We start from the raw sequence: 27,242 nt of genomic DNA, 5'->3' as shown, positions 1-27,242 counted from the left end.
GTAGGTACTCTAGTATTTTTTTGTAACAATGAAAAGCATTATTACCAAATTACAGTTATATTACAGTTATATACAATTATTACCAAATTGCAGTTTTTGCTGCCAGCTAACCTGATTATCCACGTCTCTTTTCACAAACTAATTGCTCATGTTCTGGTGGGTATATACATGACTACTCCCTTTGAATGTTAAACAAAGACTATATTTTAAAGCTGTACAATACATGCATCAATTATTTTGTTTAAATTTTGGGATTTTTTTGATGGAGAGGCTGGCATTTATCTAAAAATACACTATGCCTCTTGCTCATTATGAGATGTTACTGACTAATCATTTTAATTCAAGAGTATAGCATTAATGATCCATAGGAGTTACTACACTTTTCACAGAATTCTGCAGCCATGTTTGTCTTCTTGTTTTGCATGCTGACTTTTGCTATAATTATTTCTGGAGTAATTAGCACTAAAGTGTTTGCTATGGATAATTTCTGAAAAGTATTCTTGTAAAACAGTAACATTGAAGTAACTTTCTTCTTCCTTCCTTTCAGCCAAGCTAAATGGGAGCAGCTGCTCACAAACTGTAGTGCATTTCTGTTCTATGGGATGGAGAGATTCATGTCTCATGTGTTGCTTAATTGGTTGGCTGCTATGAACATCCCAAGTAAGATAAGCAAATCCAGCTTTTTTTCCTAGATATGTCCTACTGTATGATTATCACAGTATTGATGTTGGCAATTAAGGGCTTTTTTCTAGATCCAGGGTTTTTAGTCAGAAAACCTTTGTATTATGTAGGTTTTATTTTGTTGCACAGCTTTCTTGTTAGTCCTCACAAATAAGCTTAGTCCTTCTTCACTTCCATGTGTTGGAATTTCTCAGGTTTCAAAAATCAAGTCATCATCTCATGGTTTTCTCAGTAAACATTCTCCTTTGGAATTTAGTATTTGGTTGCAAGGTATTTTTTAATGGTAAGGACAACCTCTGCAGTGCCACTTCAAAATTGGTGAGTCTGCTGAAGCAAATGAGAATTGTCCATTAGGCCTGGGTTAATGCTGAAGGATTACTCTGGTATTGCAGAGTAATCTGCATTTGCAGACTCTGAGAAGGTATTTTTTTCTGTTTCTTCACAACTAATTAGTCTTTTCAGGACGGGTTTTTCAGATTCACAATTTTCCTTTCTTCTCCTGTTTTCCTTGAACATCTGGAAGAAGTTTGACTTCAGAGTTGTGCTGAATTTGTCAGGATAGCTATATTGTGTTGACCTGTGAAAGTGAGAAGGAGAGTACACATCAGATTGTGAAGCCCTGTAGAAAAACAGGAAGCTTCTTCATGAAGCTTTGATTTTAAAACTGATTTAAATATTTATATGTAAATATTACAAGAAATAAGAGAATATGTTTTCTATATACATGGATCATGTCTGAAGATGTTTCAGATATCGATAGATCAGGTATTTACAGGTCTGGCAACTTTTGAAAAGCTGTTAAACCTTGCCCTTTGTCCCACTCTTAGAATATGTCAGGATTAATTCTGAGATTTCTGAAAGCTCTAACCTAGACCAAATATTATTAAGTATTCAGTTTGGACATTTACATGATAAAATAAAATCTATCATTGCTAAATCTGAGCATGGGACCAGGCTGACAAAAAGAATGCAGTGTTTTAACAAATCCTGAAATGCAAGACTATGATACAAATTAACCTTGCTCCATGCAGGGTGTAATTTGGGAAAGTGTAGTGAGAGATATTATACTTCAGGGATCAGGTAATCATTAATAAGTTAAGGTATGACTGCTTAAGGGGCAGAGTTACAGAACAAACTCGGGAGATGGATCACAAATTAAACAATGTACCCTCGCTAGTGTTAAAAACCCCCGAAGGTCTGTAGGGGTAGCTATACAGGAGTGTCATGTGCAAAGCTGTGTGAAATAATTTTCCATTCTACATTGTATTCCAAAGTTCTCAACTGGAGAAAAATATCGACCACGTAGCAAGTTATTGCTAGAGAACATTAGCAGTGGTCAGAAGGCTGCACCACAGCTTGTGTGCTTAGTTTTATTAATAAATATATATACACATTGATAAGTTTATATGCATTTAAAACATACTTTCAGAGGAAAGACTGACATATTGAGAGGAGACATGATGGAAGTTTTAAATGTGTCAAAGACTTTCCAGGCAGAAAAGTAATTTACTTCTCATCTGCTTGTGTTAGGAGAACAAGAAACAGATCTAAGCTACAGAAAACCAAACAGTAGGCAAAACATTTTAATTCTGGGAGTGTTCTAAGTTATTTCACTGGAAACCTTTAAGGAAAATAAGGCATGTTAGGGATGTAACTTGGTTGTGAGCTATGGAGAGGAGCTGTGGTATAAAAAGAATTCAATACCTGCATACCATAAACTCTTCCAGGAGTTCATAACTACAAAGTTAGGTCATACAGGTCACTGGCTGTAATAAGATGGTCTGTAGACTCCATTACCAATTATGCTGATGTGGCATAGGAAAAACATCCTGCAAAACGCTATGGAAAAGTGTAGCAAAATTACATGAAATAATACTAGGATGACTTTATTAGTGTAAATTTACATAATAATTGACAATTGCGGCTGAAATACATAGATTTTGTACTGGTGGTTTAGACTATGTTCAAGAAAGTAATTAACTTACAAAAAGCCAATAATTTAATTCTTATGCTGGACATTATTGTTAGTGCAAACACCATTGCTCTATTTTTTTCTAGAATGCCGTTTGGTGATTCTTCTCGATCTGGTACGATCACAGCAAAGTTACCAAAGAATTAAAAACTCTGATACCCACAAAAGGTAGGTAAAGTCAATTTCAGTAAAATCCACAATAAGGCAGATTATTTGAAAAAAAAGTTAAAATTTAGAGTTATGAATATTATCCTTTACTTTTGCAAGTAAAAGAGCTTATTTATAGGACTAAATAGGATGAAAGCTCTATTAGAAGGCAATGATAAGAAAATATGACACAGAAACCTTGTTATATTACACATACCCCACAAGTCTGAGGGCAAGAGTCTCAAAATGTTCTAACTGAATATATAAAATTTTTCTTTAACAAATAAACTGCTAAGAGTCCCTCTGAGGGTTCATACATGGAAGAGTTTAACAATCAGAGAGATTTTTGTTTAAATTAATTATTGTGACATTACATAACCTGTTCAGATTTTTTTAATGTTACTTGCAGCGCTTTTTTATCTTTAAAAGCATCTCAGTATTTTTGTTGCTTTTAAGCCGACAGCGGGTAGGGTTTACATTCTTTCATTGCATGTCTATTATGAATTCTTGACAGATGCCACAGTGTCTTAGTTTTATTCATTAATTATTCAGTCCATGCTGAATTTTCAGATTACCTGCTCATACTCCTGAGGGATGAGATGCCTTGCAGAGGGATGTAGATAGATTGGAGCATTGGGCAATCGACAGTGACATGAAATTTAACAAGAGCAAATGACAGACTCTTCACTGGTGACGAAGTAATGCTGGACACAAGTGTAAACCTGGAGAGGGGTGGCTGCAGCCCTGCAGGAAGGCACTTGGGGCTGAACCAACAGTGTGCCTGGGCAGCAAGTGAACAAAGCACACCCTGGGGACATAAATATCTCTTGACTTTTCTAACTATTCATTCCATGAAGAAAAAATAGAAAACAAATTCTCTAAAAATTCTGTTTAGTTAGTGCAACAATGCATAAGTTAAATCCAGTTGTGTGTAAAATAGGTTATACACATACCTAGATATGTAAATATGCAGATGTCTGAGTGGATAAACAAATTCCTGTTTATGATCCTTGTTTTTGATCCCAAACAGCCATTTCCTAAAGTAAACCAAAACACAATTCCTTAAACTAGTTTTAGTTTTTCAAACTCAAAAATTTTGAAGTCTCAGTTTAATAGTTTGGTGAATTTATCAATAAGAGTTACATGTTTAAGTCTAAAAGCTTTCTGAAAATTTAGAATAACATTAATTTAAAAATGAGTCACATAAACTCCATAGACAATCAGACATCTCCCCAAAAGTTTGCAGAAAACTTACATTATCATTTACTTATATTTTCATGAAGTTACTATGAAAAGCAGATCTGAATAAAACCAAAATGCAACTTTTTATTTACTGCAATGTTTTTACTTTCAACCATAGAGTATCACTCCCCTTTTATGACTAAAGTAATTATGCCAAAGATACCTACTGAAATATTCATCAGTAAAAACTCAAATCCCACATTGCATGTGATTCACTTTTAAGCCTCCAAATCAACGCCATACTTACAACAAAGGACAAGGTTTCAGTTCCTGCAATATTTTATGTCTAAACATGCATTTTCACACCTGATTCCCAGTATTTTGTCTGCCTTATAAAATTGTTATTCTACAATGTTTTGTAAAAGTTAGGGTGTTACTACTCCTTTCTGATTTCCAGAGATGTCCAGAACTACAGTAAAATGAAAGAGAGTAAACCCCATGGTAAAATTGCATCACGAGAAAATGTAGAGAGTTTACCTGAATTCACTGTATTAAATTCAAAGTGCTGTATGAATGTTAGAAAACATTTTATGCTCAGCATACAAGAAAATGCACTCTGATATTACTTTTCCTTCTATTAAAAAGCATTGTATATTTGGTTATATTTTTTATACATTATGTACATTTTTCTTGTATTGATCTTGCCATTCTGATCTGCTTTAGCTGTCTGCGTATCGCTCTAGAGAGACCAACAGAGACAGCAATGCTTCTGAGCCTTACAGGTGTTGGTTCTATCATAGCCCCCCAGTGGTACACGAGCTTGGAGGAGAATGCAGAAAGGCTGGAGACCTTGTTTGAGAGTGAGTGTTTGTGTTTGTGTCAGCTTGGGCTCGAATTGCTTCAGGCACTCGCGTGTGTGCGCTCAGGGACTGGCTGTACCTACCTGTCTCCCGTCTCTTCTTTCTTTGCTCCTTCCCAAATTCTGCCTGGAGTTTCCATAGGGGGTGAACTGCATGCAGGAGCCATCATGTGGGTGACAGGTTGATCTTTCATACAGAACAGTAACCTATTTAAACAGGTTTGCTGGGGTGTTTGCTGATGGTCATATGGTAAGAATAGGATTTATAAAGTGAGAAGCAGTACCCTAGGACATGGCCATCTGTAGTTACATAAACTATGGGGAGAAAAAGCCCCTGGATTTAATTTACATCTACACAGATACATTGCTTAAATCTGTAATGGTATCCTTTTCCATTAAGTTTTAAATGTGAAAGCACCAGGCTGTATTGTTGATATTTTCTTGTTTTTCAAAACTTTCAAAACTTTAAATAAAAGCTCACAGAAACTAACATTTCTTTCCAGATTTGCTGAGCTTTGGTAAAACGACTGGGCAGACAGTTCGTGTTCTTCAGAAAAGCAGAAGTCACAGGAAAAGGGATTCCATTGAAAGTAAGAATTAAAAGGCTTAGTATGAAAGATTGGCTGTAAGCACTAACTAGAACCTTTAGATGGATAGTTCATGGGTATAAGCTACTACAATTTTCTCTGAAACTCCTTAAAAGAGCTGAGAGCTGGAAGACCACTGATACAATATCATAATTGGAGTAGCTATATTTTCTATAAATAAAATTTCGAGGAGGTTTTGACATAGCTGACCAAAAGCTAAAATGTTTTCTCCACAGGAAAAATAAAGTAGTGTTACTAACAAGGTACATGAGGAGCACAACATAAACAATATAAATGGTACGGGATTATAAACTGCAAAAGGATCAGTAGGATCTGCCGTGATTTTAGACAGTCTGCTTTGTACAGGACATACTAGACATAAGAAATATCTGGCATCTGGTTGGAGAGTGGGGAAGAATTTCTGAGTAAAACATTTTCTAATATACTGTCTATAAAATTATACTGCTGTTTTTCAGTGTATAGGACTTAGCTTCTAAAATAAGGTTTATTTATAGCTTGCACTGTCATAGAATTGAAGAAAGAACTCAGATCAGAAATATTTCCTAGTTTTGTTTTTCTTTCAGAAAATGCTTCTTCGATATAGTGACAGTTGTTAATACTTTTAAAAGAATGTAAAAGAACCACAAGTATTAATCAAGGAGAAGATGTGTTAAATGACAGCACTTACAGCATTCTTATATATAGTCATAATCAGAAATAACAATGTTTTTTAATGTATTTTTATAGTGGATGCAGATTCTCACAGCTCTCCTGGAGACAAAATAGAAGAGCAGACTGTTTGCACTTCCTTGGATCTTCCTGCAACTCATCCATCATTTTTTAATTGTGTGCTCTATGGTTTACCCCACATGATTCTGATGTAATTTGTGTCAATCTTTTCATGCTGGGAATACCTACACTGATCTAAGGAGAGGTGATATTAAGAAGATGTTCACATTGTTGGTTTCTGTTTCAGATGTTAACAGTTTGATATCAGAATAAGTGTCAGGAAAATAGAATATATAGTTCAGAAATTTCAGTTAGTACTCTAAGGGTTTTTTAACTTGGTGAATCCTTAAAAAATATGGTAAATACCAACATATGTTAAAGAAAAGTGGGCTAGTATTTTTCAGCCTTGATGCATGAATGAAATTGGAATGTATCAGTGCTTCCATTTGAAAAAATGTTTCCATGATGTATTTTATTTTCACATGGATGATTCACTAGGAAGATAGCTAAAAGATTTACCAAGCGACCTTATGCTGAATGAACTCATTGTTTTATATGGAAGTACTTGTAGTTTAATTAGAAAACAAGTTAGTGATAAATAAAATGGTTAATAATTTTTGCTTTCTTCATTTTCCTGTGGTTTTCCTTAATAACATTCCCAACATAATTCCTTCCCAATATCCCACCCATCCCTGCCCTCTGGCACTGGGAGCCATTCCCTGTGTCCTGTCCCTCCATCCCTTGTCCCCAGTCCCTCTCCAGCTCTCCTGGAGCCCCTTCAGGCCCTGGCAGGGGCTCTGAGCTCTCCCTGGAGCTTCTCCTGTCCAGGTGAGCCCCCCCAGGTGTCCCAGCCTGGCTCCAGGGCAGGGGGGCTCCAGCCCTCAGAACAGCTCTGTGGCCTTTTCTGGATTTGCTCTTATACTGGAGACTCTTGAACTAGGTGCAGTACTCCATCTGGACTTTCACAAGGGTAAGAAATTATTTGTATTATATTAAGTAATTGTTTTAGCGAAATAAAAATATTAAATTAAAATATTTTAAAATTAAAAATACTTATCTGATTTTTATGTGTATTCTAAAGTATTCATTTATTTGACGATGTGCTCTCAATTTTTACAATATTATATTCAGCAGCCTGGAGGAAAAACATCCTACCAACTAATGACCCAGAAATAAATTACAGTAGATACACCTTAGGACGTATGAGCTCTCTCATCAAATGACATTGGCACAAGCCCAAACAACAAGAATAAGAGCTTCTGAAAATATTTCATCTACGTGGCACTACATCATTCCTATGCACTGTATTCATTCATACAAGAAATATTAAGCAGTTAGTGCTATTCCATGTATCAAGGGCTTTAAAATAACTTTCTGAATTATGTCTCAGCAACATAACAAATCACACTATCAATTAGCTTTTATAACAGAAATGACATTTCATAATATATTTTAGCATGAAAAGAATTGGTCAGCTAAAATTTATGTAATCTGAAAAATGTGGGGAGGGAAAAAATCATGGTGAATTTATTGTTGATACTCCAGGACAAGAACATAATTTGAGTTGTACATAGCTGTCCAAGAAAAGAGTGAGGTTTTAAATGGTCTGCAGTAAAGAGCTGCAGCATGTTTGCTACAAAATTATAAAACAAACAACAAAAAAAAGAGAAGCTCTGTCATTAGTCCCTGGTGTAACCTCTTTAAAATTAGACTGCCTTAAGCAGTCATTCAAGGATTTCAGGTCACACGTGGGTCTCTCTCTCCAGAGCTGCTGTGGCTGTTCCTGTCAGCATGGCTGTGGTCCCTGCTGTGCAAAGGGTTGTGGTGGAGCAGATCCCAAAATGGAGCAGCTGCTGCTGTAGGTGTTTGTAGGCAGGGAAATTAGAGCAGAGTTGAGCATGGTGTATGGATCATTCCCACAATTATTTAATTATTTAAGACCATTCTTCTTGAGTTTGAACACTAATTTAGTTCTAGTTTAGTGATTTTACAACCTTCTAAGCCTTCCCACCTGTGCTTTGGCACCGTCTGACCTGAAGCTCTCCTGAAATAGGGTATCAGAGGGAATTCAACCATCCCATATGAGCGTAAATCCTCTCTTCTCTTGTGTGTGGATGAAAGACCAGCGCATCACTGTCGAGTCACCAGGATGAACTTCTTAAAGTCCCCCTTGGGTATTAATTAATTTATTCATTAATTCCAAATGTAGTGTCTTCATGTAGATACAATGACAGATAGTTATGAACATGGGTTTTAAGGAAGTGATCGAGTTTAAACTGAAGGCATGCTTATGTGCCCTGAAATATTTACTGGTCAGTGGAAGACCCAAGTTGGTACTCAGGTGATAAATTGATGGAATACTTCTCAGCCAGTGATAGAAGAGTGCATGGGGTCTTTCATGAACATGGTAGCAGCATTTTCAAAAGTAGCAGGCACAGTAGTCTTCATTTCAGAATAAGAAGAAACGTATTTAATATAGTGCAGTTTTGCAGATGGCTACTTAAGACTTATGGTTACTTAAGACTTACTTAAGAGGAACCATTTTAGATCACTTAATCCCATTTCTATAATGGGATTTAAATGCAGTATGGAATGTTAACAATATTGCTGGTGTATAAAATACCAATTATAATATTCCCTGAAATATGAATCTTGATACCTATGTATGTATACTTAAAATATATTAAAGTAAACATTGTAATAGTCCATGCAATAGTCCATCTATGAAGAAATTTTTTCTTCCTCTGTCAAAAGAGAGCATGAAGTTAGTGCTGAGTTCAAACAGCTGAAGCCAACAAAATAGAGACCCCTTTCAGAAGTAAAGGCCAGTATTTTGGACTGGGAAGGTACAAGAATTTAAAAGGGTGTTTTGTGACAGTGTCCATTACTATGGGAAATTTAGGAAGATACTTCATTGTCACTGAATAACTACTGTGATTTCTTTTCCCTTTGTTTCATATAATGCTTCATCCTCACACATGATGGCAGAAGAGGGTGAAAACTGTCAAGATTAAACTGAAAGTGAGTCAGTCCTGAGCTTGAGTACATGTCCTTTCCAGTAACTGAATGTCCACAACTTGTCACTTTCCTTGATGGTCTCATTCTTGACATTTAGCATTTGAAATTGTTAGGGAAACTAGATGTTTATAAAGATGTACAGAAACCTTTTCCAGAAATCAGGGCTGCACTAATTGAGGATTTGTGTTTATTTCCTGAAAAGGCATCTAAAAATATGTTTATAATCTTCTGGCTCTTTTGATGACTTAATTTTCTTAAAGAAAGTGAAGTTAAAGTCATAAGTTTCTTAGCAAGGTGGATGGTTAAGACTTCTGGTTTTTACAGGCCTACTATAACGATAATCAACAATTCAGCAGTTCCAAGAGCTGACATAACTTTTCTGTGCTATTAGTACACTGAGATGAGATACAGATAATAATACTGAAGTAAACTGAATCATGTTCATTTTTGTCTAAAATCCTTTTTAATTTTCAGTGGGTTATTTCTTAACTTTGCCCAAGCATTTCAATTGTGAAAGAAGTCAATGCATTGCAGGGAGAGGTCCAGAAAGCAAAGAAAAAACACAAAACAGACCTGAGTTCTTCAAAAGTGCAGATGGTAATTTCCCTTGACAATTGTAAACTGTACTGGCTTCTGTGTGAAAATACTATGTATTACAAATGTTTTATTATCTGACTTGTTACTGGGTAGTAGATCAAATTTATATCATGGCAACAGTGTCCACACTGCTCTTCTCTGTCTTCTTTTTGGTGCCAAAGTTTTAAGAAACAGATCAGCGCTCCCAGTTTGTTTTGATTAGAACAATGACATCATGATTGTAATCCGTCAGTAAAGGTGAACAGTTTCATATTGTAGAACAGAAGTGTTCATTTGGAAAACTGTGGGCAATGGCTTGGAGAGCAACCTCTGAAGTACAAAGTGAGTTTGATGAGAGAATAGTGACAGTAGAATTATACTGTAGACTGTAATCTGCAGTATCCTGGAAGAGGAATGTAGGGAAAAAAGTTTGTGATGGAAACATTTAATCTGCTCAAAGCAGACATCTTGCCCTTTATTCTGGTACTAATGAGTTTGTCTGCTGGGGTTCTCAGCATTGTAGAAGCATCCAGAACAGTCTGTGCTCCCACTGATGTGTATTAATTACTTGTCAATACACCAGTGGAGAGAATTAACTAAGATTTACTGATGGAAAAAAAGGATGGGTTTCAGAAATATTTGCAGTTCTTTCATGTCCTCAGAATTTATCTGAGCTTGTAACTCTTGAAGTTGATTACAGAATAGAAACTGAGTATGGAATATGCTGCAGCTGAGGTATGTGGATGACCACCTGTACTTTGGTTAATCCTGACAGTGAGGCAGCAGCTAAATTGCATAGATCACTATGCATGGTTCCAACATAGAATTCCTACCTTGTCATTCTGTATCTGAGCCTCTCTGGGCTGTTATTATTTTTTTTTTATGATCAGCAAGTAATCCTGGCACTGTGACTGACAACACAGGTGCATGCTTTCTCCTGCACTGCTGCTCAAGAAGCTCAGATACACATGGACAGATGTGAAGGCATAGAGTGGGAGCAGACTTCTTCAGCTGAGGCAGACTTCACCATGGAGATATCATGCCAGTATGCTTTGCTTATGGTGTAAATTACTACAGCAAAATACAACTGACGTAACTATCTTCTGAATTTTTATCATATATGGAACAGAAGCTGTTTCCAGCTTTTCATTTATAACAGCATAACTTTAGCTTTTCATCACATGTGATCCGTGTGGGCACCAGATAATTGAGAGGTTTTTCATCTGTAAGGATTTGTTCCTTGCCACTCCACGACAGGCTGCATGGGCACTTTGTGTGTGCAGAGAAAGGAAGGCACAGTCCTAGTGACCACCAGAATGGCACAGAAGCCAACACTGATATATTTGTAACCAAACTTGTTGTTGCTATCAAGTATTTATACACTGGTTGTCTTCCTGACACAAAAGTATATACTGCATTTTCTCGCCCAGCAGAGACAGAATTTAAGCACTACTATTCCTGTAAGTAAAAGAAATATTCATTTTGCTCCTTTGGTATAGTTAGATCTGTGCCCTTGGGCAGCATCTGTGTTTGCACCAGCAAGTAACATCTGTGCTGGTTTTATAGTTTTCAGTTTTTTCTCCTCCAACGGAGTTCATTGGTATTTCTCCTGAATGACATTGACTTTTATTCCATCTGAAAATACCTATTTAGCATTTTTTGGTAATTAGTATTGCAAGTACTGGCATTAGAATCTGAAGTGGGATGTACATTGAAATAAATTTGCACCGAAATTCCACAAACCTTTCTCCTTCTTCATCAGTGTGATTCAAGGCACATGGCCTACATCTGTACTCAATCAAACAGGGCTGTGTTGGCCAATATAATCTAATTGTTTGACATTTTTATAGTAATTCATTGAGACTAAAGAGAGATGACTACATTAATATCTTTATGCAGCTAGGTAATAGTTGAGATAAAACTGGTGTGCCAAATTGCTGAAAGGCCCTTAAATTCTCTTAGACTTTTAACTATTTGTGACATAGAAAAAGGAAGAGACTTCAATATAATGTAATAAAGAGAAAAAATAGTACAATCTATAATAGTAAGGATTATAATAAAGAACATTATCATAAATTTTCTAGGAATCTTCTCTTCACCAATAATTTAAAATTGTATTTCTCAATAATTGAGATGAGAATTATTGTTAATGTTCATGACTCTGTTTTCTTGGATAATCATTTTCACTGAGGTCATAATTAAACAGAAATGTTCTAGCCATGTAATACGTATATTATTCCTCTAGCTAGACTGTGAACAAATACACCAGATCTGTCTGCCCTGTGTTCATGTGTGGGAACACTCAGGCTTGGAGTAGTGTGGAGGAGTACCACGGACACTCTGAACACGTGTGAATGCTGGACCTGCTTAGGCTTAGACCTCATCTCATTGCCAAACCCTTCTCTCCTTTGCAAGTGCATTTGTTGGGGGAAGGACTCTCCTCTGAGTGGGATGTCAGATCTGCAGGTAAGAGCAACCAGAGGGAGAATATTAGAAGTGTTTTATTTTGGAGCTGTTGCTCTGAACTCCGTGAAGAAATGAATGGAAGAGAAAACAGGAAACAAGGAAAAAGCAGGAATGAATATTTTGTCCAAAATCAGAGAGAAATGTGTTTCTCAAATTTGATTCGATTGCTGGTTGCATTTTTGCTTTCAGAGCCCTTGGCAATGAATGTTCAGTGTGGGTAAGAGCAAGGTCTTACTAAGCAAAAGAGAAAGAAACTCAGATATGTGGTTAAGTGCATTTTTACCAAAAACCAAGGCAAAAATATTTGCAAAAGGAGCAATCTGTTTATAATGAGATACAAATAGATGATTTAGAAGTTAATCTGCATCAGAGCTATGCTGGAGTAATCTGGTTTATAGTGAACTTGTGGTAGAACTGATCTTCAGTAACAATCTCTGCTCCTCTCCATGCCCTTGCACTTTGAACAAATATGTCCTCCAGCAGTGCTCTGTAGTACCTGTGGTTTTAGGAGGAACAAAATCTGTATATTAAGACATTTGTACCTTCAAAAAGCAGTAAGGAATCCCCAGAGAAACTGTACTGTTTGCTGCCAGGGCAAGAACATGAACATTTTCTAAGGTGCACCAACACTACATTTAGTGTCTTTCACCTTCATCCCTGCTAGTGGGTGATGAGGTGAGCTGGCCTTACGACATTTTAAAATGTCATGTATTCTTTCTCTAGATTTGAGGCTGTGAAAAATAGCTTGGACAATCTACTTTTAAAGCTCAGCATTTTATCTCCCACTGAAATGATTCTTGAAAGCTGTTTTGGATATTTTTCCCCGTGCCCAAATCCACTTGTTTGTTCGGGGTTTTTTTCTCAAGAATATACAGCTTTAAGAACAGATTTGTTTGTTAGTTTTTCCACAAGAAAGAACTGACTAAACGATAAGTGCAGAGCAGCTGTGGTGGGCCACAGCAGAAGACATGGCAATGAGGAGAGAATGATTCCAAACAGAACCTGAGCAGAGGCCCCAGCTGTACAAACCTGTTCATTAGCTTGAGTGACCTCTCCATATCCTGTACACATGTTGTGATGTCAGGATATACTTGCCTTAAATACATCTCTATGGGCTCATTCCTAGTGAAAGAGAACTGTGGTGTGTCAGCTAGAAAGTCCAGCACTGGACAGGCACAAGATGGGTAACTTTGTTCACTTGGACATAGCGTAAAGATGTCAAGAGCAAGGCTGGAATACTTCATCCTGGATAGGGTCTGCGTAGCATGTCATGACCTAAAAGGAGAGACTCATTTAATGCTGAAATGGGAGGTTTCCAGCAACAGAAGCATCCTAAGATTGCTGTTATCTTTTCCATAATTCCTGAGTTTCACTCAGTGAATCATTTAGCCAGGCTTCAGCATCGGTGCCTTTCTTACTGTTGTCCCAAAGGAATCAACATGACTTTGTAACATAACAGTAACTCCTATGCCAACCATCATTTATATTAATGAACAAATAAATAAGAAGCTATTTCCATTACAAACAGGTAGATTGATGAAATATTGCTGACATTTTTAAGAAAAAACACAAATCAATTATCCCCCTATGCCATGGAAGGTTTGTAGGAAGGGCAGTATCTTTCTCCAGGTTACATCATTAAAATGCAATGATCACAAAGGAGAAAATGGTGTAGTGTTACACTGCTGCTTTTGCAAACAGTAGACAATCCTATAATGCTTTTTTAAGGAATGTAATTTCTAGGCATCCTCTTGGTGGCAAAATGAAAATTCAAGGACACGAGATGCTGTTTATTAGCAAGCTTTGGCAGTGCTCACACCTTTTATTCATGAAATCTTAAGTTCTTAAAACCATCCATTACCTAAATCACTTCTTGTGTTTGGTGAAATGTTCATGTCATGCTTTTACCACATACTGCAAAAATGTGTCCCTACACAACTAAAAATAAAAACAGAGCCCTCTCCCTTGCCCCTAGTTTTGTTTGTAGTTCTAAAAAAAAAATTTATTGCACTGCATTGATAGCCTTAACAACCAACTCCTGGGATCCCTGTAATATTTTGCTCCCAGGCTGATACTGTTCTGGTTGGCCCACTATGACAATGCATCAAGGGGGTTCACACATTTTAAAATGTACTCTCTGACCAGTAAGTAAGAAGAAAGGTATTCTCTTCCTCCTCCTCCTGAAAAGCATTACTGAAGGCATTTTAAAATGAAAATATCCACAGATTCTATTTATTATTTATTCCTTTTTTTTCTATCAAATATGGGAACATCTCATAGAGACACCTTGCTGTTTTCTACTAGTTTCCATGCATTTTTACATTGGTTTTTTCTTTGCAATTACTTAATTTTTGCTTCTTTATTTTGTACTACAGAGCTATACTTTACATATCCTCACCTTCTCAGGAGACAAAATAATTCTGTTGCTTTTAATTAAACACCAGCACTTCTGCCAATTCTTCATGATTTAATACATGTAATATAATTAACTTGTGATTAACCTAGGTCAATATATCCTTGAAAGAGAAAATCTGAGTCTTAAATACAAGAATTTTTACTTTCAAATCACATCTGACTGCTTTAATGGACTAATGAGCACAAAAAGGTGCATACAATTAATAACTGTATACCATACTCTTCCTATCTCACAGTATTTCTAAAACACTTTAAAAAGGCATATACATCTGTTCATTGCTCTGCTCCAGATAACACTGGATAACAGGATTACTGGTAAAGAATGTGCCTGTCAGAATAAAGGGTTTAAGGTTTGGGTTTAAGATTGAGCCCCGCAAAAGTTCAAGCCCACTGAGGCCAAAATTACAATGTAAAAGGCAGTCACCTGATGAAATTTTGTGAGATGAATAGGAAGACTGTAGAGTCTTGCAGTGAGTTCTCACATGTGCAGCTCATGATTTTATTTGTAGACTAACTCCCCTCTTTGGATCTTACCATCCCAAAATGAAATCAGGGCAATGGAGTCTGAATATCCTTCTAATCAGAAAACAGAAAATAATCCATTGTTTCCTAATCTCCCCTCTTGTTCTGCAAAGGACACCTTGTAGAAAAGATCCAAAGGGCTTTTGTAAGCTGCAAATGGGAGAGTGTGACTGCCCATGGGTGCTGTGAGGGGCAGTTCCCCAGGCATGCCAAGGCCAGAGGGGCTCAGGGACACGCTCCTGTGCCTGTCCCTCCACCCCAGCAGGCAAGAGAAGCCAGTCCCTGCAACATTCCAGGGCTTCAGGATATGCTTTGTGCTGTGTGCCTGTGTTACCTCTTCCTGATCCTCCAGCATCTCCAGCTGCTGCAGGAATGGTTCTTGACTTCCAAGACAGCAAGGTATTGCTCAGGAACTAGCTTTGACAAGTATTTGACAAGTATCTCAGGTAGTCCCACTCTTTTTCAAGGCAATGTAGTTTTTCAAACATTTACAGAAAGCAGAAAAAAAATCTGATAGAAAGAAAACTTCTTTATTCTGTGTGAAACAATTCTATTTCTTTGAAGCAAAATTGAACCACAGATGATTCATTCTATATTGCATTTCTATAGCTTAGGCCTGTACAGGGTGGAGCTAGTGTAGCTTCTCTATACCACTATGGAACAATATTTGTTTCAACTGGCATTGTACTAATGTCTTCTGTAGAAATAATGGTTTTCCATCCTAAAGCATTTAAATACAGTCAGCCTTTGCCTTTCCCCCTAAAATGCATTCACTTAAGAATAGAGTTTATATAGGATTAAAATTCCAATGTGCCTTACCACAAGCTTAGTTCTTAGCAACATTTCATACAATGATCCCAAGCACTGTGTGAAACAGAAATCTGTCTTTATTACACTCATAACCTGGTTTGGCTTTTCATGTGCAAGTGACATTCCACTAAGGCTAAGTATATTGCTGCACTCCATTGTGAATTAAATATGAGATGGAATATAGCCATGGGAAGCTGGCAATTTCTGTTTGTTTTCACTATTCACAGAAGCTGTATTTGTGTTACAGTCCTTGCTTCTGAAAGCAGAGGTGTAATAACAAGTTAATAATTTATTCTGGATTCAGCAGTCTAATTAAAACAGTGAGGATGAGACTTAAGCAGAAACAGGGACTTAAGGACTAGAGGGAGAGAAACACAGAGCAGTGTGGTGCCACTACCTGCTGCAAGCTCTCACACTCACTGAGGAGCCTGGCATTCAAAAGCTGGTGTCCACAGGACCACGATGTCCCCAGTGACAACATATCTTTATATTAGGTGATTGGAACAATGAAATACACTGTAGCATTAAATTAACGATCCCTCTACATGAGACACATTTTGTTTTCTGAAGTTGTCAACAGAGCCAAAGATTGTCGGCTTCTGTGTTCATCTCCTGTTTTCCTGTTAGAAATGGTGCTGTGGACTGCTGTGGGGTTCATCTCACTGCCTCTTCTGTCCTGGCTTAGCACTGCTCTCTCTGAAGTCAGGTTCATCTTGGACTCTGCAGTTCCTATGGCACTGCAACTCAACATTTGAATCAGACACTGCCTGAACTAAAAAGTTGAAAAAACAGGAGATTAGTCAAAACACATAAGAAATTTAAAAACAGTTCTGTAAACCAATCTGCATATTAGGTAAAAGTCTTGGAAATTATTTAATTTATCAGTTGGGAATATAAAGAAATAACCCCATAAAGTATATTTGCCTATGCCATCATGAAGAACACTAAACTCAAAAGTTAACTATGTTCTGAAAAGACCCAATCTTGACCTAAAAAAGAATTTTTCTTTTCTGCTTCTAGCTAATCATATCTAATGGACATAATTTGTCATCTCTCCAAACTCATGCCTTCATACACTAAATTCCTGTACACAAAGATATGTTTTTGTTGTTCATATCCACAAACAGGGTAAAGAGTAACACACATCTACATGGTTTGGGAGATCAGGGTGCTGTCCACAGGATGTGAGATAAGCAATAGCTTTTTCTGCAGGACTGGATAAATAAATTCACCATTTTTTATTCAACAGTCACTTAGCTATTTTTCTTTATTTAATTTATGTGCTTGATGCCACCACTCTCAGTAGCTGCATCCATTGCAGAAATCTGCCCACGTTTATTATCATATCACTGTGAGTACATAGCACTCTGGTTCATCCCCATGTCAATTATTTTTCTCTGCATCCAATCCTCTGCCCTAATTCCAGAGAAGAAAGCTCCCTGTTAAATGAGTGTGTGCAATCCTTCTCCTCCCTGCACAAAAACCACAAATGCCTCATTTCCCCAGGATAAGGCAAGCTTTGAAAATGTGCACCCCACCTCAAGATCAACTTACTGGTGTTGCATTCCTAAAGAATTATTGAAATATACTGGTACAGTCTTGAGAACATAATTTCCATATGGGAAACTAACTCATGTCCCCTAAGGGCTGATTTTCCTTTATAATATCTAAACCTAATAATTATTAACATTCATATTCCAATAATGCTCAGAGGTTTACACTATTTTCCACCAGGCAGATTATTTTTTCATTCTAAATGCTGGGTATCCTAATGCTTGTTAGCTAACACATAGGCAGGTAGAAATGATTCATCATAAAGCAAGACAAAATCGCGAAATATGAGTGTTAGAGACACTCTGAGAGCATACAGTACCTGTTTGTTCATAAAGACATAAATAATTGGATTGTAAATTGTAGCTGTTTTGGAAAAGAAAGCCGGAATTGCTGCCAGACAAGGATCCAGCTCAATGGAGGGATATGCAGTGACTAGGATAGAAAAGGTAGCGTATGGCATCCAGCAGATTAGAAAGGCAATGATCATAAAAACAACCATTCTAGTCACTCGTCTTTCGGTTCTCCTGGTAGCTCCCAGCCTTCCTTGTGCATATGACACCTGAGAAAAGAGACAAGATTCTAGGAAACAAACAACACGGTGTCCAAGCAGTGACTTTAGTGAGCTGTCTAGCTGCCATGCTAGAGGGAAAGACCTGCTCTTCCCAGTTGTGGCAGCACAGAGGGATGGGTGCCAACATTATACCAACATTAGTAAATTCTCCTTTGCTTAAGTATCTTTATATTTTATTGTCAAAGTGAAAAAGAAGGTCATCATGATGATTCATGAGCAGATATTGAGCTGAATTCAAGCACTTTTTATTCCATGCAGCTTTTGCAGACACTGGGTGTCTGATACGGATATTACAGACCACGCTGCTGAGGCTGCACAACCTTCTCACCAAGGGGCAAATTCATATCAGGGGAGCCTGTCTGGCTCAGTGGTGCTTTATGGCCTTCCCCAGAAGAGCATTTATGATCTAATGATATCAGAATTAAAGTGGGATTGGGGCATTTAGTAGGAATGCTCTCCCTCTTTTCCTCAGTGATCATGCAAGAAGTTTAAGCACAGATGTTCATACAGAGATTAGCTGATGTCAAACAGCATCCTTCTAAGGAAACAACCTGGTTTGGTTTCTGATGACTTAGTGAAAAAAGGTGCTGTTATGAAATGTTATTTTACATGAAAAATAATTAATAACTCAGTATGGATCCAGAGAAACCTGATGCCAGGTCTTGCAATATTACATTCTAATAAAATAAGATTTGTTTGCATAACATGGCCTTTTAACTTCCTGCAGTAATGTTAGAAGTCTACGGAGATATTTTCTCTAATAATTTTTGAACTCCACTCAGAGAATTCAACATATTTCATACTTAAAGAGGTATAGAAACACCTCCTAGGAAGAGCAATGTCTCCACCTCTGTAGAAAGCTGCAATGTGTATCAGTTTTTACCAAATATAAACATAACAACAACAACAACAAGAACAACAACAATAATGAATTGTTACAATAAGTGCAAGTTACTAGGCATTAACAAAGGCTGTGTTTGGTACTGATGAGATATTCCCTGCCAATATATGAGATTCCTATAGCATTTTTTTCATGTATGCTGTTCCTACACAGACAGCGGCCCAACCTCCCTTTCAGCAGAAGTGCAGTCCCCTGGAAAACTAACACAATCTCCTTTACTGCACTTTCAACTGTTTCATCTTTGTTTCGTATCAGCCTGGTCTTTTTTTCACATTCAGCTTTTCCTTTCTCTCTAAATACTGATAAAGAAAAACATACTGGTGCTTTATCTTCTAAAAAAGGAATACTGCCATAATAATTTACCTTTGTTGTAAACTGCTAATCTGATATTTTCCCAAAGATTAATTTCTTTCATCAATTTTGATGTTGAAAGCTACAATTGGCATTGTAAAGCTGGGGTCACTGGGACTGAGGGACTGGCAGACTGTGAAGACACAACTACTGCACTCAGGAACAAGCCTACACTGTGACAGCCACAGGACAAAATGCATGAAGAGGGTTGGTTGGGAACCCCCAGACACCAGTTCTGGTGCTTGGATCTCTCTCTGTTCACTGCAGTCAGATTTTTGAAAATGAGCTTAGTTGTGAGATACAACCATATGGCAATTCATTACAAATTTACAGAATATGTTGCAGGTACTGGCTTTTCAGAGCTTTGCAGTAAATAGAAATATCAATATTGTCCCAAAATCTTGTCCCCAGATCCTGTACCAAATAGGAATTTTCCGATTCTATTGTCTTCTTTGCCACTTTTTGCAGCTTCTCCTTTGGATCGGGTCAACACAACCATTGAAGAAAATTCAAAAGCATTTCTCAAGTTTTTTAAATAGTCCTGGACAATCTAATATTTTGTTTATTAAGCAGCATTGCATTATTTACAAAGGCTACATCTTATTTTGAGTATTACTAAGTAGTAGGCGACACTCCTACAACTGCAGCCATTTTAAGCTGAATTCTAATTTGCCTGGTTTGAGTCTTATGAAATGTCAATGAATTGAAGCACACTTGTGAATAAAGCAGTACTGGATCGCTCTGTTTATTTATGAAGTAGACATTTTTTCATTTGTATGATGTTTGACTAATGAGATGTACTGCTAAGTGACATGAACTCCACACTTTAAAACATCACTCCTAACCATAGCGTGAATTTCTGTGCGTGTAAGGATAATTGTATAACAAGGGATATAACTGTGTGTGTTTGCTGCCTGAAAATCTGATCTGCTTATATCTGACCTTTATATAAAATCAAACACAGTAATTCCAAACATTTGCATGCATACACATTTTACAAGTTTACTTCTGAGTGCTTCTTCTTACCTTTTTTACCTTTTGCACTAATTTTCCATAGGATACCAGAATCACCAGTAAGGGTACTATAAAACAGGTGGTGAAGAATGTAATGATGTATGCACGGTCAGCATAAGCTCCTGAGTACCTGGATAAAATACAAAATAGCTTGGGTATGTATTACTTCTAAGTGTTATTATCATTTTCTTGAAATATTAAATTTTTTTTTCAGAAATGTCTGTAGTACTTTTGTCAAATGTTTTTATTCAAGATGCCCCTTTGCAGCTCTGCTCATATCACCAGATGGGGCACTGGGCCATCTCCCTGCCCAGGGGCTAGGAGAGAATTCTACAACTATAGGTACAGTACAAAAGAACTGTGGGCTGATTAGTTGGGGAGGAATGTGTAGTCCAACCTCCTGCTCCAAGCAGAGCCAGCTATGGGCTCAGACCAGCTTGCTCAGAGCTTTGTCCAGTCCTCTGAGAAAATCTTTCTCTTTAGCCTTTGACTCCTGCCAAAAAGCACAAGGTCTAGGATGATTATTTTCATTAGAGAGGGAGGCTCCACCCTTTAGAAATTTTTGGTTTAGATCATGGAAAATTTTGATCAGTTTTATTACAACTTTCTCTATATCTGGTTTTGGGGGTTTTTTTCAGATATTTACATCATCTTTAACCCTTTTCTTTAAATTCCTGGCCCTGAGGCACCCTGAGCTGCAAATTTCACTTTTTACCATACTCTGTGAGAGTGGCCTTACCAGTTAGGCTCACAAGTAGTTCCGATCTTACTGGTGGTGTAACTGCTCCAACCAGTTGTTGGTGGAATGGTCCAAATGAAGGAAAAACTCCACACAAAGACAATACCTAGAGCTGCATGCTTCCCCCTCAAGCGTGTATTTCTCAGCGGGCGGCAGATCACAATGTACCGCTCAAAAGCCAACAGAGCCAGAGACCAGAGAGCTACAATGCCTGCAGAACACAGTCAGAATCAAATTTGGGTAGATGACTGAAAACACCATTCTAAATTACAGAATCCCTGAACTGTTCATTTTGAAAAGCATCCCTGGAGGTCATCATTCCCCCTCAAGCACTGTCCATCTAGCAGGTTGTTCAGGACCAAGTCCAGCTGGGTTTTGGGTATCTTTGGAGATGGAGACTCCACAACCACTCCGAGCAACCAGTTACACTGTTTGACTACCCACTACATCAGACACCTTTTCTATCAACACAAGTTATGAAAGGATGGGCAATTTATGTGTGTTATTCTAATATTAAGGAAGAGCATAAGAATTTCACATTTGTCCAGTTTGCTGGTCTACAGTATAAGGGCTACAAAACCAAGCAGCTAATCAGGCCAGTGAAGAGATTAGGACTTACACTTTTTGTTTGGTTCTACTCTGAAAAGCTGCAAATTATGTGTAGTATCCAAATTAATTACCTAAAATCTTCAAAATGTTATCTTTGCAAAAAAATTTTCAGGCTGTCAGAAAACTCAAACCTGCAGACAGCTGCCCACAATATTAAATTATCAATTTAGGTACATACTACCTGCTGGGACACCAAAATCTCAAAATTGCCTGATCTTGCTCCATAGGACACTGCTTACTTGCCACAGACTGATGTAGAAGCATTGTCCCCCACTGACATTCCCTCTGTCTAGCTTAAACAGGCAGAGAGCAGCTGTGGGACTCCTTTTCAGGCTGAGGATCAGCACTGTGTGTGATTTAGAGCAGGGACAAGCATTTCTGGCTGTCTTCATGCAGCTTCAGGAACAGGGACAGGATGGAGGAATGAGTATCTGTCTCAAGTGAGTAGATGCCCCATTTTAAACTAACACCCTATTTATTCTGCAGAGATGTATTTACATGGGGTACTGTGTGGTGAGAATTTTTCCTCTTAGGGTACTTCTAATATTTGTTTGTAGTAAGTGAACAAAGCCACAAAATAAAAAAAATCACAAAAAATAAAAAATCACAAAAAGATGTAGATGTGTGGACAGACTGTCACAGGTGTGTCCCAGCTCCTCAGAGCCCCTGGAGGACAGAGAATACAAGATGCTCTGTGCCCTGAGATTTTCCACAGTTTATGGGCAGCCACTCACTCTTTTTCTCTCTCTCTTATTTATCCACACACCTAAATACAAATATTGAAAATAGCTATGCGTAAGGAATTTTTCCCTGAAATTGTTTTACCATAAGCCCCACAGCACTGTTATTCTACTGGTAAGTTTTTCCTCATTCTATGAACACATTCAATGATCAGTACACATGCAACAGGCCATGTATATGACAGGGATAGAGAGATATATTTTTCACTCTCCACTACAGAACATATGTAGCAGGGGAAAATACCAGTGAGTCCATAGGCAGCTGCAGAATACATTGAAGGAAGTTGAAGGAAAAGAACATACAACTACAAATAAAATCAAGCTTACCAAAAAATGTGACAGTAAATCCTTCCAATACGCAAGCCCAGTATCCCATAAAAAAATAACCTTTTAGATTTGTTAAAAAGCTGATGGTACCACCAGTCAATGAGACCAGGAAATCAGCCACAGACAAATTGACTACAATATAATTGACAGGCTGTCTCAATTGCTTGAACTTACAAGTTACCAGGATTACAGCCAGGTTCTCAGCAAGTGACAGGGAGGTCACCACCAGCATTACTGCTGCCAGACCCCTGAACTGCCAGGGCGGGATGGAGTCCAAGGGCTGACGGAAGGGATCCCACCTCGCAGGAGCAGAGTAACTGGACAAGAGCGACCCATTTTCAAATGCTCTGAATGCATCCATTTCTTCATTTAGTAGCAAAAATGATATCATATAATATTGGAGTTTCAAATCTGTAAATAAAATTCAGGATTAAAAGGACATGTTTGCTGTCTCCAACAAAAGTGTGAGCAAACTCCCCCTCCTTCTGCTCTCCAATAATAATTGAGGAAAAAATATCTCAGTTGGAGGAAGGTTCAGTGCTGCAGAGTGAAAGTGGGAACAGGGATTAGCAAGAATATCTCCTAGAGCAACTTCTGCCCGTCTCTGCCCACTGCCTCTCTCTCACTGCAGCTGTGCCTTCATCTGTAGTAGGACCCAGCTGTAGAAGCTGCAGCTTTCCTTCTCCTGCAGCAGCCAGCAGGGCTGAAATACCCCTCAGCTCAGCCCTACTCTGTCAGGGAAAAAAAAAAATCAGTGTTTGCTTGGAAGCCTCCCACACTTTCAGCACTTTAAAAAGAAAGGCTGCCTGGTGAGAGGGAGACATCTGTGGTGAGCCGGAGTTTACAGGAATTTGGAAAAAGGGACTGTAAATGTTGAAATCAAAATAATGTGATATTTGACATTATACTCACCCTTCTCATTGGATGGTTCCCAAAGAATTCTCTATGGATGAGCTTTCCTCTATAGACTTTGAGAAACCAACAGATAACACATGGAACCAGCAGGGAGCAAAAACCAGACTGAGGGACTCCTTTCCTCTAGCTGCACAAGATTAGATCCCACTGTCTCTTTGCAAAACAGTTATTTTTTTCTTAATCAACCTGATTATCTTAAATACTCAGTAAGTGAAAATAAATGTTCTAAATATTTCACTTGTTCAGAGGCCTTCATAATGATTGATGTAAAGATAACCTACATCTGGCTGCAGAAATATGTGCAATACACCTGGGTCTCAATATATACATGTCATATTTAGTGAAGTTCTGCTGCTAATTTCTAGCCCCAGAATGCATTACTTTTAGCTCAGCTTCTGAGTAGTCTTGCTTTCTTAGATCAGCTAATGATTGAAAAATATTCTGAAAGAATACTAAATATAATTAAAATATCAAAAACTGAAATTCAGCATCAACAGAAACAAAAGCAGCCAAGTTTTCTGCTTCATACCAACAACTGAATCTATCTTTACCCAAAACAACTCCTGTAGCCCAGGTAGCTGGTGAAAAGACTTGACTACACATTGCTGACATGAGGGACCGTATGTGCTGTATCATTTTGCTGGCAGAATTTGTCAGTTTGTTGCTTAAACATGCCATCCAACCTCTGATTAAATGGATGGAATTTAACAGAATAGTAAGAACTGAGACATTACTGAAAGTTAATTGCAAATATGGATTTCAAGAGCTGACCCTGACTTGATCCTACATGATTTAATATGTGCTTCTGCTCTAAATAGCAATTTTGGATATTATTAAGAGTATTCAAGAGTCTACATAAAACATTCCTATGTCTTTCTGCTCACTTTGAAAAAATCAGTCTGAAATTTGAAAAATTAAAGGGGCTTTTCCATGTGTCCTGCCCTATCAGTAAATAATTATTTTCAGTCTCTTTGCAGATGGTTTCCCCAAGCAGGGTTGATCTGAACGTAAGTTCCATTTCTGCAAACTGAATATACTTGCAGGTGCTTTAATGACCATGAATATTTCCCAAGTACTTCCTTTTGAGATGCACCAGAATTATCATCTACATACCTTGTTTCTTCCAGTGTCAATGGAGCTCAGAATTGCCTGTGATTGGACTTTTCTGATGGCATAACATCTTTTATGTACTCTCTTGCCCATCTGAATTAGGTTTTACCTAAAAAAAATTTTTGTATTTGTACTGAAGTAGAACATTTATTGCTGAGAATTTATGAGAAGAAAGTAAAATGTTCTGAGATACTACTTTAAGAGAGTTTTAGGTCCCATATAAAACAAGCCATATGTCACTTCATTATAGCTCCATGAAAAAAGAACAATCACTTCTCAGTTCAGTTACTCTCTTATTCCTAGCACAAATGTCCCAGATGTATGTTCCTGTATGCTTCAGATTGTTCAGGGTTAATTTTTTAAACAACGGTATCTATTGCAGTTCTAAATAAAAAGCATATCTTGCAGCCCGTTAAATGAAGGCTTATACTGATCCAAACGTCATTAAATTCTATCACCAAAAGTGAGTTTCATTAAATCAGGGCAAAGAGGGGGTGAGGAGCATTGGCAAGGATCCACAGAAGGACCAGTGCCACCACCTTTTCCTCTGCTGTGGGGACGCTGCAGCTGCAGCACTCCCTTCTGGCCCAGCAGGAGGTGAAAGGATGCAGCCTGGGGAAGGACTGCCAGAGGTTCACACAGCTGGAGAACAGCTGGTCACCAGCCTGGAGAGCCAGGGACTGTGAAACTGTAGACAGAAGCTTGATAAGCAGTCTTTCCAATTCAAAACAGCAAAAAATGCACAGACTGCTTCAGAGCATAGGCAGAAATCTTGCAGACAAACCTGGACTGCCTGAGACACCCTGTGTGTGAAATCCCGCTATTACTCAGTACTTTGGAGAGAAAAGCAAAGGAAGAGTGTTGAGAGAGGAGACGAGGCTTTCTCGGGCAAGGATGCAGGGTGGGCTGACTATAAATTTTCTACAGAGAAATGCAATACATGGAGATAACTGTACTGATCTTGTTGACTTCTCTACCAGAAGTATTACACCCCAGTACATAATTTTCCTATGTTATCATAGGGAAATGAAAAAAGCACAGGTTGAGAAGAGTGAGAACAGTCAGGGTAACACTGAGATACACAAAACAAACACAAAATAAGCTTCTTTACTCATGGAAAAAATTCACCACATTAGGCAACTTGATACATGACTAACAAGCAGCTGTCAATGACCTGAGCTGGCCTTGGCACGGTCATGGGGCTCTGGCTGGGAGGCCTGGGTGGATGGACAGCCTTGCAGCCCTTGATGAGAGCAACCTTTGATGGCACAGGGCTCTCCCCTCCGTTCTGCTGGGTGTGCATACACTGAGCAAGACATTTCCTCCTCTGCATTAACTGCACTAGCAGGCAAGAGCTAAGCACATCTCCTTCTGCCTGACTATTTGTGGATAAATTAGGATGTATGCACTTCAAAAGAAATACTATCTTTACAGAAAAAAAGGGTTTAATCTTCAAAATGCACAATGTCTTTTGCCTTCTTCACATTTACAGGTGTCTCATTATCTTTCCTATTGATGTAGACGTTTTCTAAATGTTTGTGTTTGGAAAGAAACAACTCTAATATCTTTCTAGCATATTTTCTCCCTTTTTGAGAAAGTCCTTTTGAACGCTTCTTTCCATGAGATCTTATAAGTACTGCTTCTTAGTCTTTTAACCCCTGTCCCAGTGACAGATTTAGTTAATAATTTTCCTCCTTCCAAATATAAGTTCTTTCAGAGTTTTTCTATATCATCAACAATTAAAAAGTTCTTATGTTCTGCATAAATGGTTACAAGATACATTTCATTTTTGGAATTCGGTTTATCTGAGCTAAAATGAATGTAAAACCATTCAGAATTATTTTAATCAGTATATATAAATCCTATCTTTCATTACCAAAACAAGGGGCAGTGGGGGAGAAGAATGGCCCCAGAAAACCTGAATACATAGTGTGGAATAAAGTGAAGCAACAGCACAGAAGAAAGGATTACTGTCATAATTAATTTGCCAAATTGGATGTCAAATGAGCAAAAATTAATGCCAGAAAGGGGGGGCGGGGAGGAATAAAGAGGTATTGGTCATTTGACATGTGAGAGGATAGAAAGTGCACATTAGAATGTGTGAAAATAAAGTTAAGCTTCATAATTTTATATACAGAGTGTACATATGGAAAAAAGTTACATTCCATGCTGATAGAATATCACTGGAAAGTGTTTGCTAATACCACATATTAAAAAAGTCTGCTAGAAACAAAACTGCCTAAATATCTATTTCATTCAATAAACATTTGCTGTGAAACACAGTACATATCCTCTCCAAAGTATTTCAGTCTCTCACTAGAGCAAAAACTAACTTCCTGCTCAGATTTGAGGAATGCAAATTACATATATTTCATATTGACGACCTTAATGTAATAAAATAATGTATTGGATTAATTAGATTTCAAGGAAGGAAAGTCTCTGCAAGA

The 27,242-nt window shown here is 37.8% G+C and overlaps 2 protein-coding genes across 7 annotated transcripts in view; one reads left to right on the top strand and one right to left on the bottom strand.

Annotated features, from left to right (window-relative positions):
- Positions 1 to 6,786, top strand: part of CFAP46 (cilia and flagella associated protein 46) — a 72,050-nt gene extending 65,264 nt beyond the window's left edge. For all 6 annotated transcript variants that reach the window (XM_015633282.3, XM_015633283.3, XM_015633281.3 and 3 more), the window contains 5 exons: positions 548 to 660; positions 2,740 to 2,821; positions 4,706 to 4,842; positions 5,345 to 5,431; positions 6,176 to 6,786. In XM_015633282.3, the coding sequence (XP_015488768.1) occupies positions 548 to 660; positions 2,740 to 2,821; positions 4,706 to 4,842; positions 5,345 to 5,431; positions 6,176 to 6,312 (556 nt within the window). In that variant the 3' untranslated portion in view covers positions 6,313 to 6,786. The remainder of the gene's footprint in view (positions 1 to 547; positions 661 to 2,739; positions 2,822 to 4,705; positions 4,843 to 5,344; positions 5,432 to 6,175) is intronic.
- Positions 6,787 to 14,395: 7,609 nt separating this feature from the next.
- On the bottom strand, positions 14,396 to 25,425 carry LOC107206887 (opsin-VA-like). Its single transcript, XM_033515792.1, is given in 7 exon segments — positions 14,396 to 16,561; positions 16,563 to 16,736; positions 17,838 to 18,077; positions 20,368 to 20,485; positions 21,095 to 21,305; positions 22,945 to 23,181; positions 24,799 to 25,425. Coding segments are annotated over 6 exon segments (984 nt in total). The 5' UTR covers positions 23,162 to 23,181; positions 24,799 to 25,425; the 3' UTR covers positions 14,396 to 16,537.
- Between the last annotated feature and the right edge of the window lie 1,817 nt (positions 25,426 to 27,242).

This window comes from Parus major, chromosome 6 (genome assembly GCF_001522545.3).
Source record: "Parus major isolate Abel chromosome 6, Parus_major1.1, whole genome shotgun sequence".
Lineage (NCBI taxonomy): Eukaryota > Metazoa > Chordata > Aves > Passeriformes > Paridae > Parus > Parus major.
Note: the sequence above shows the minus strand (reverse complement) of the source record. Positions and strands in the feature narration are given on the sequence as shown.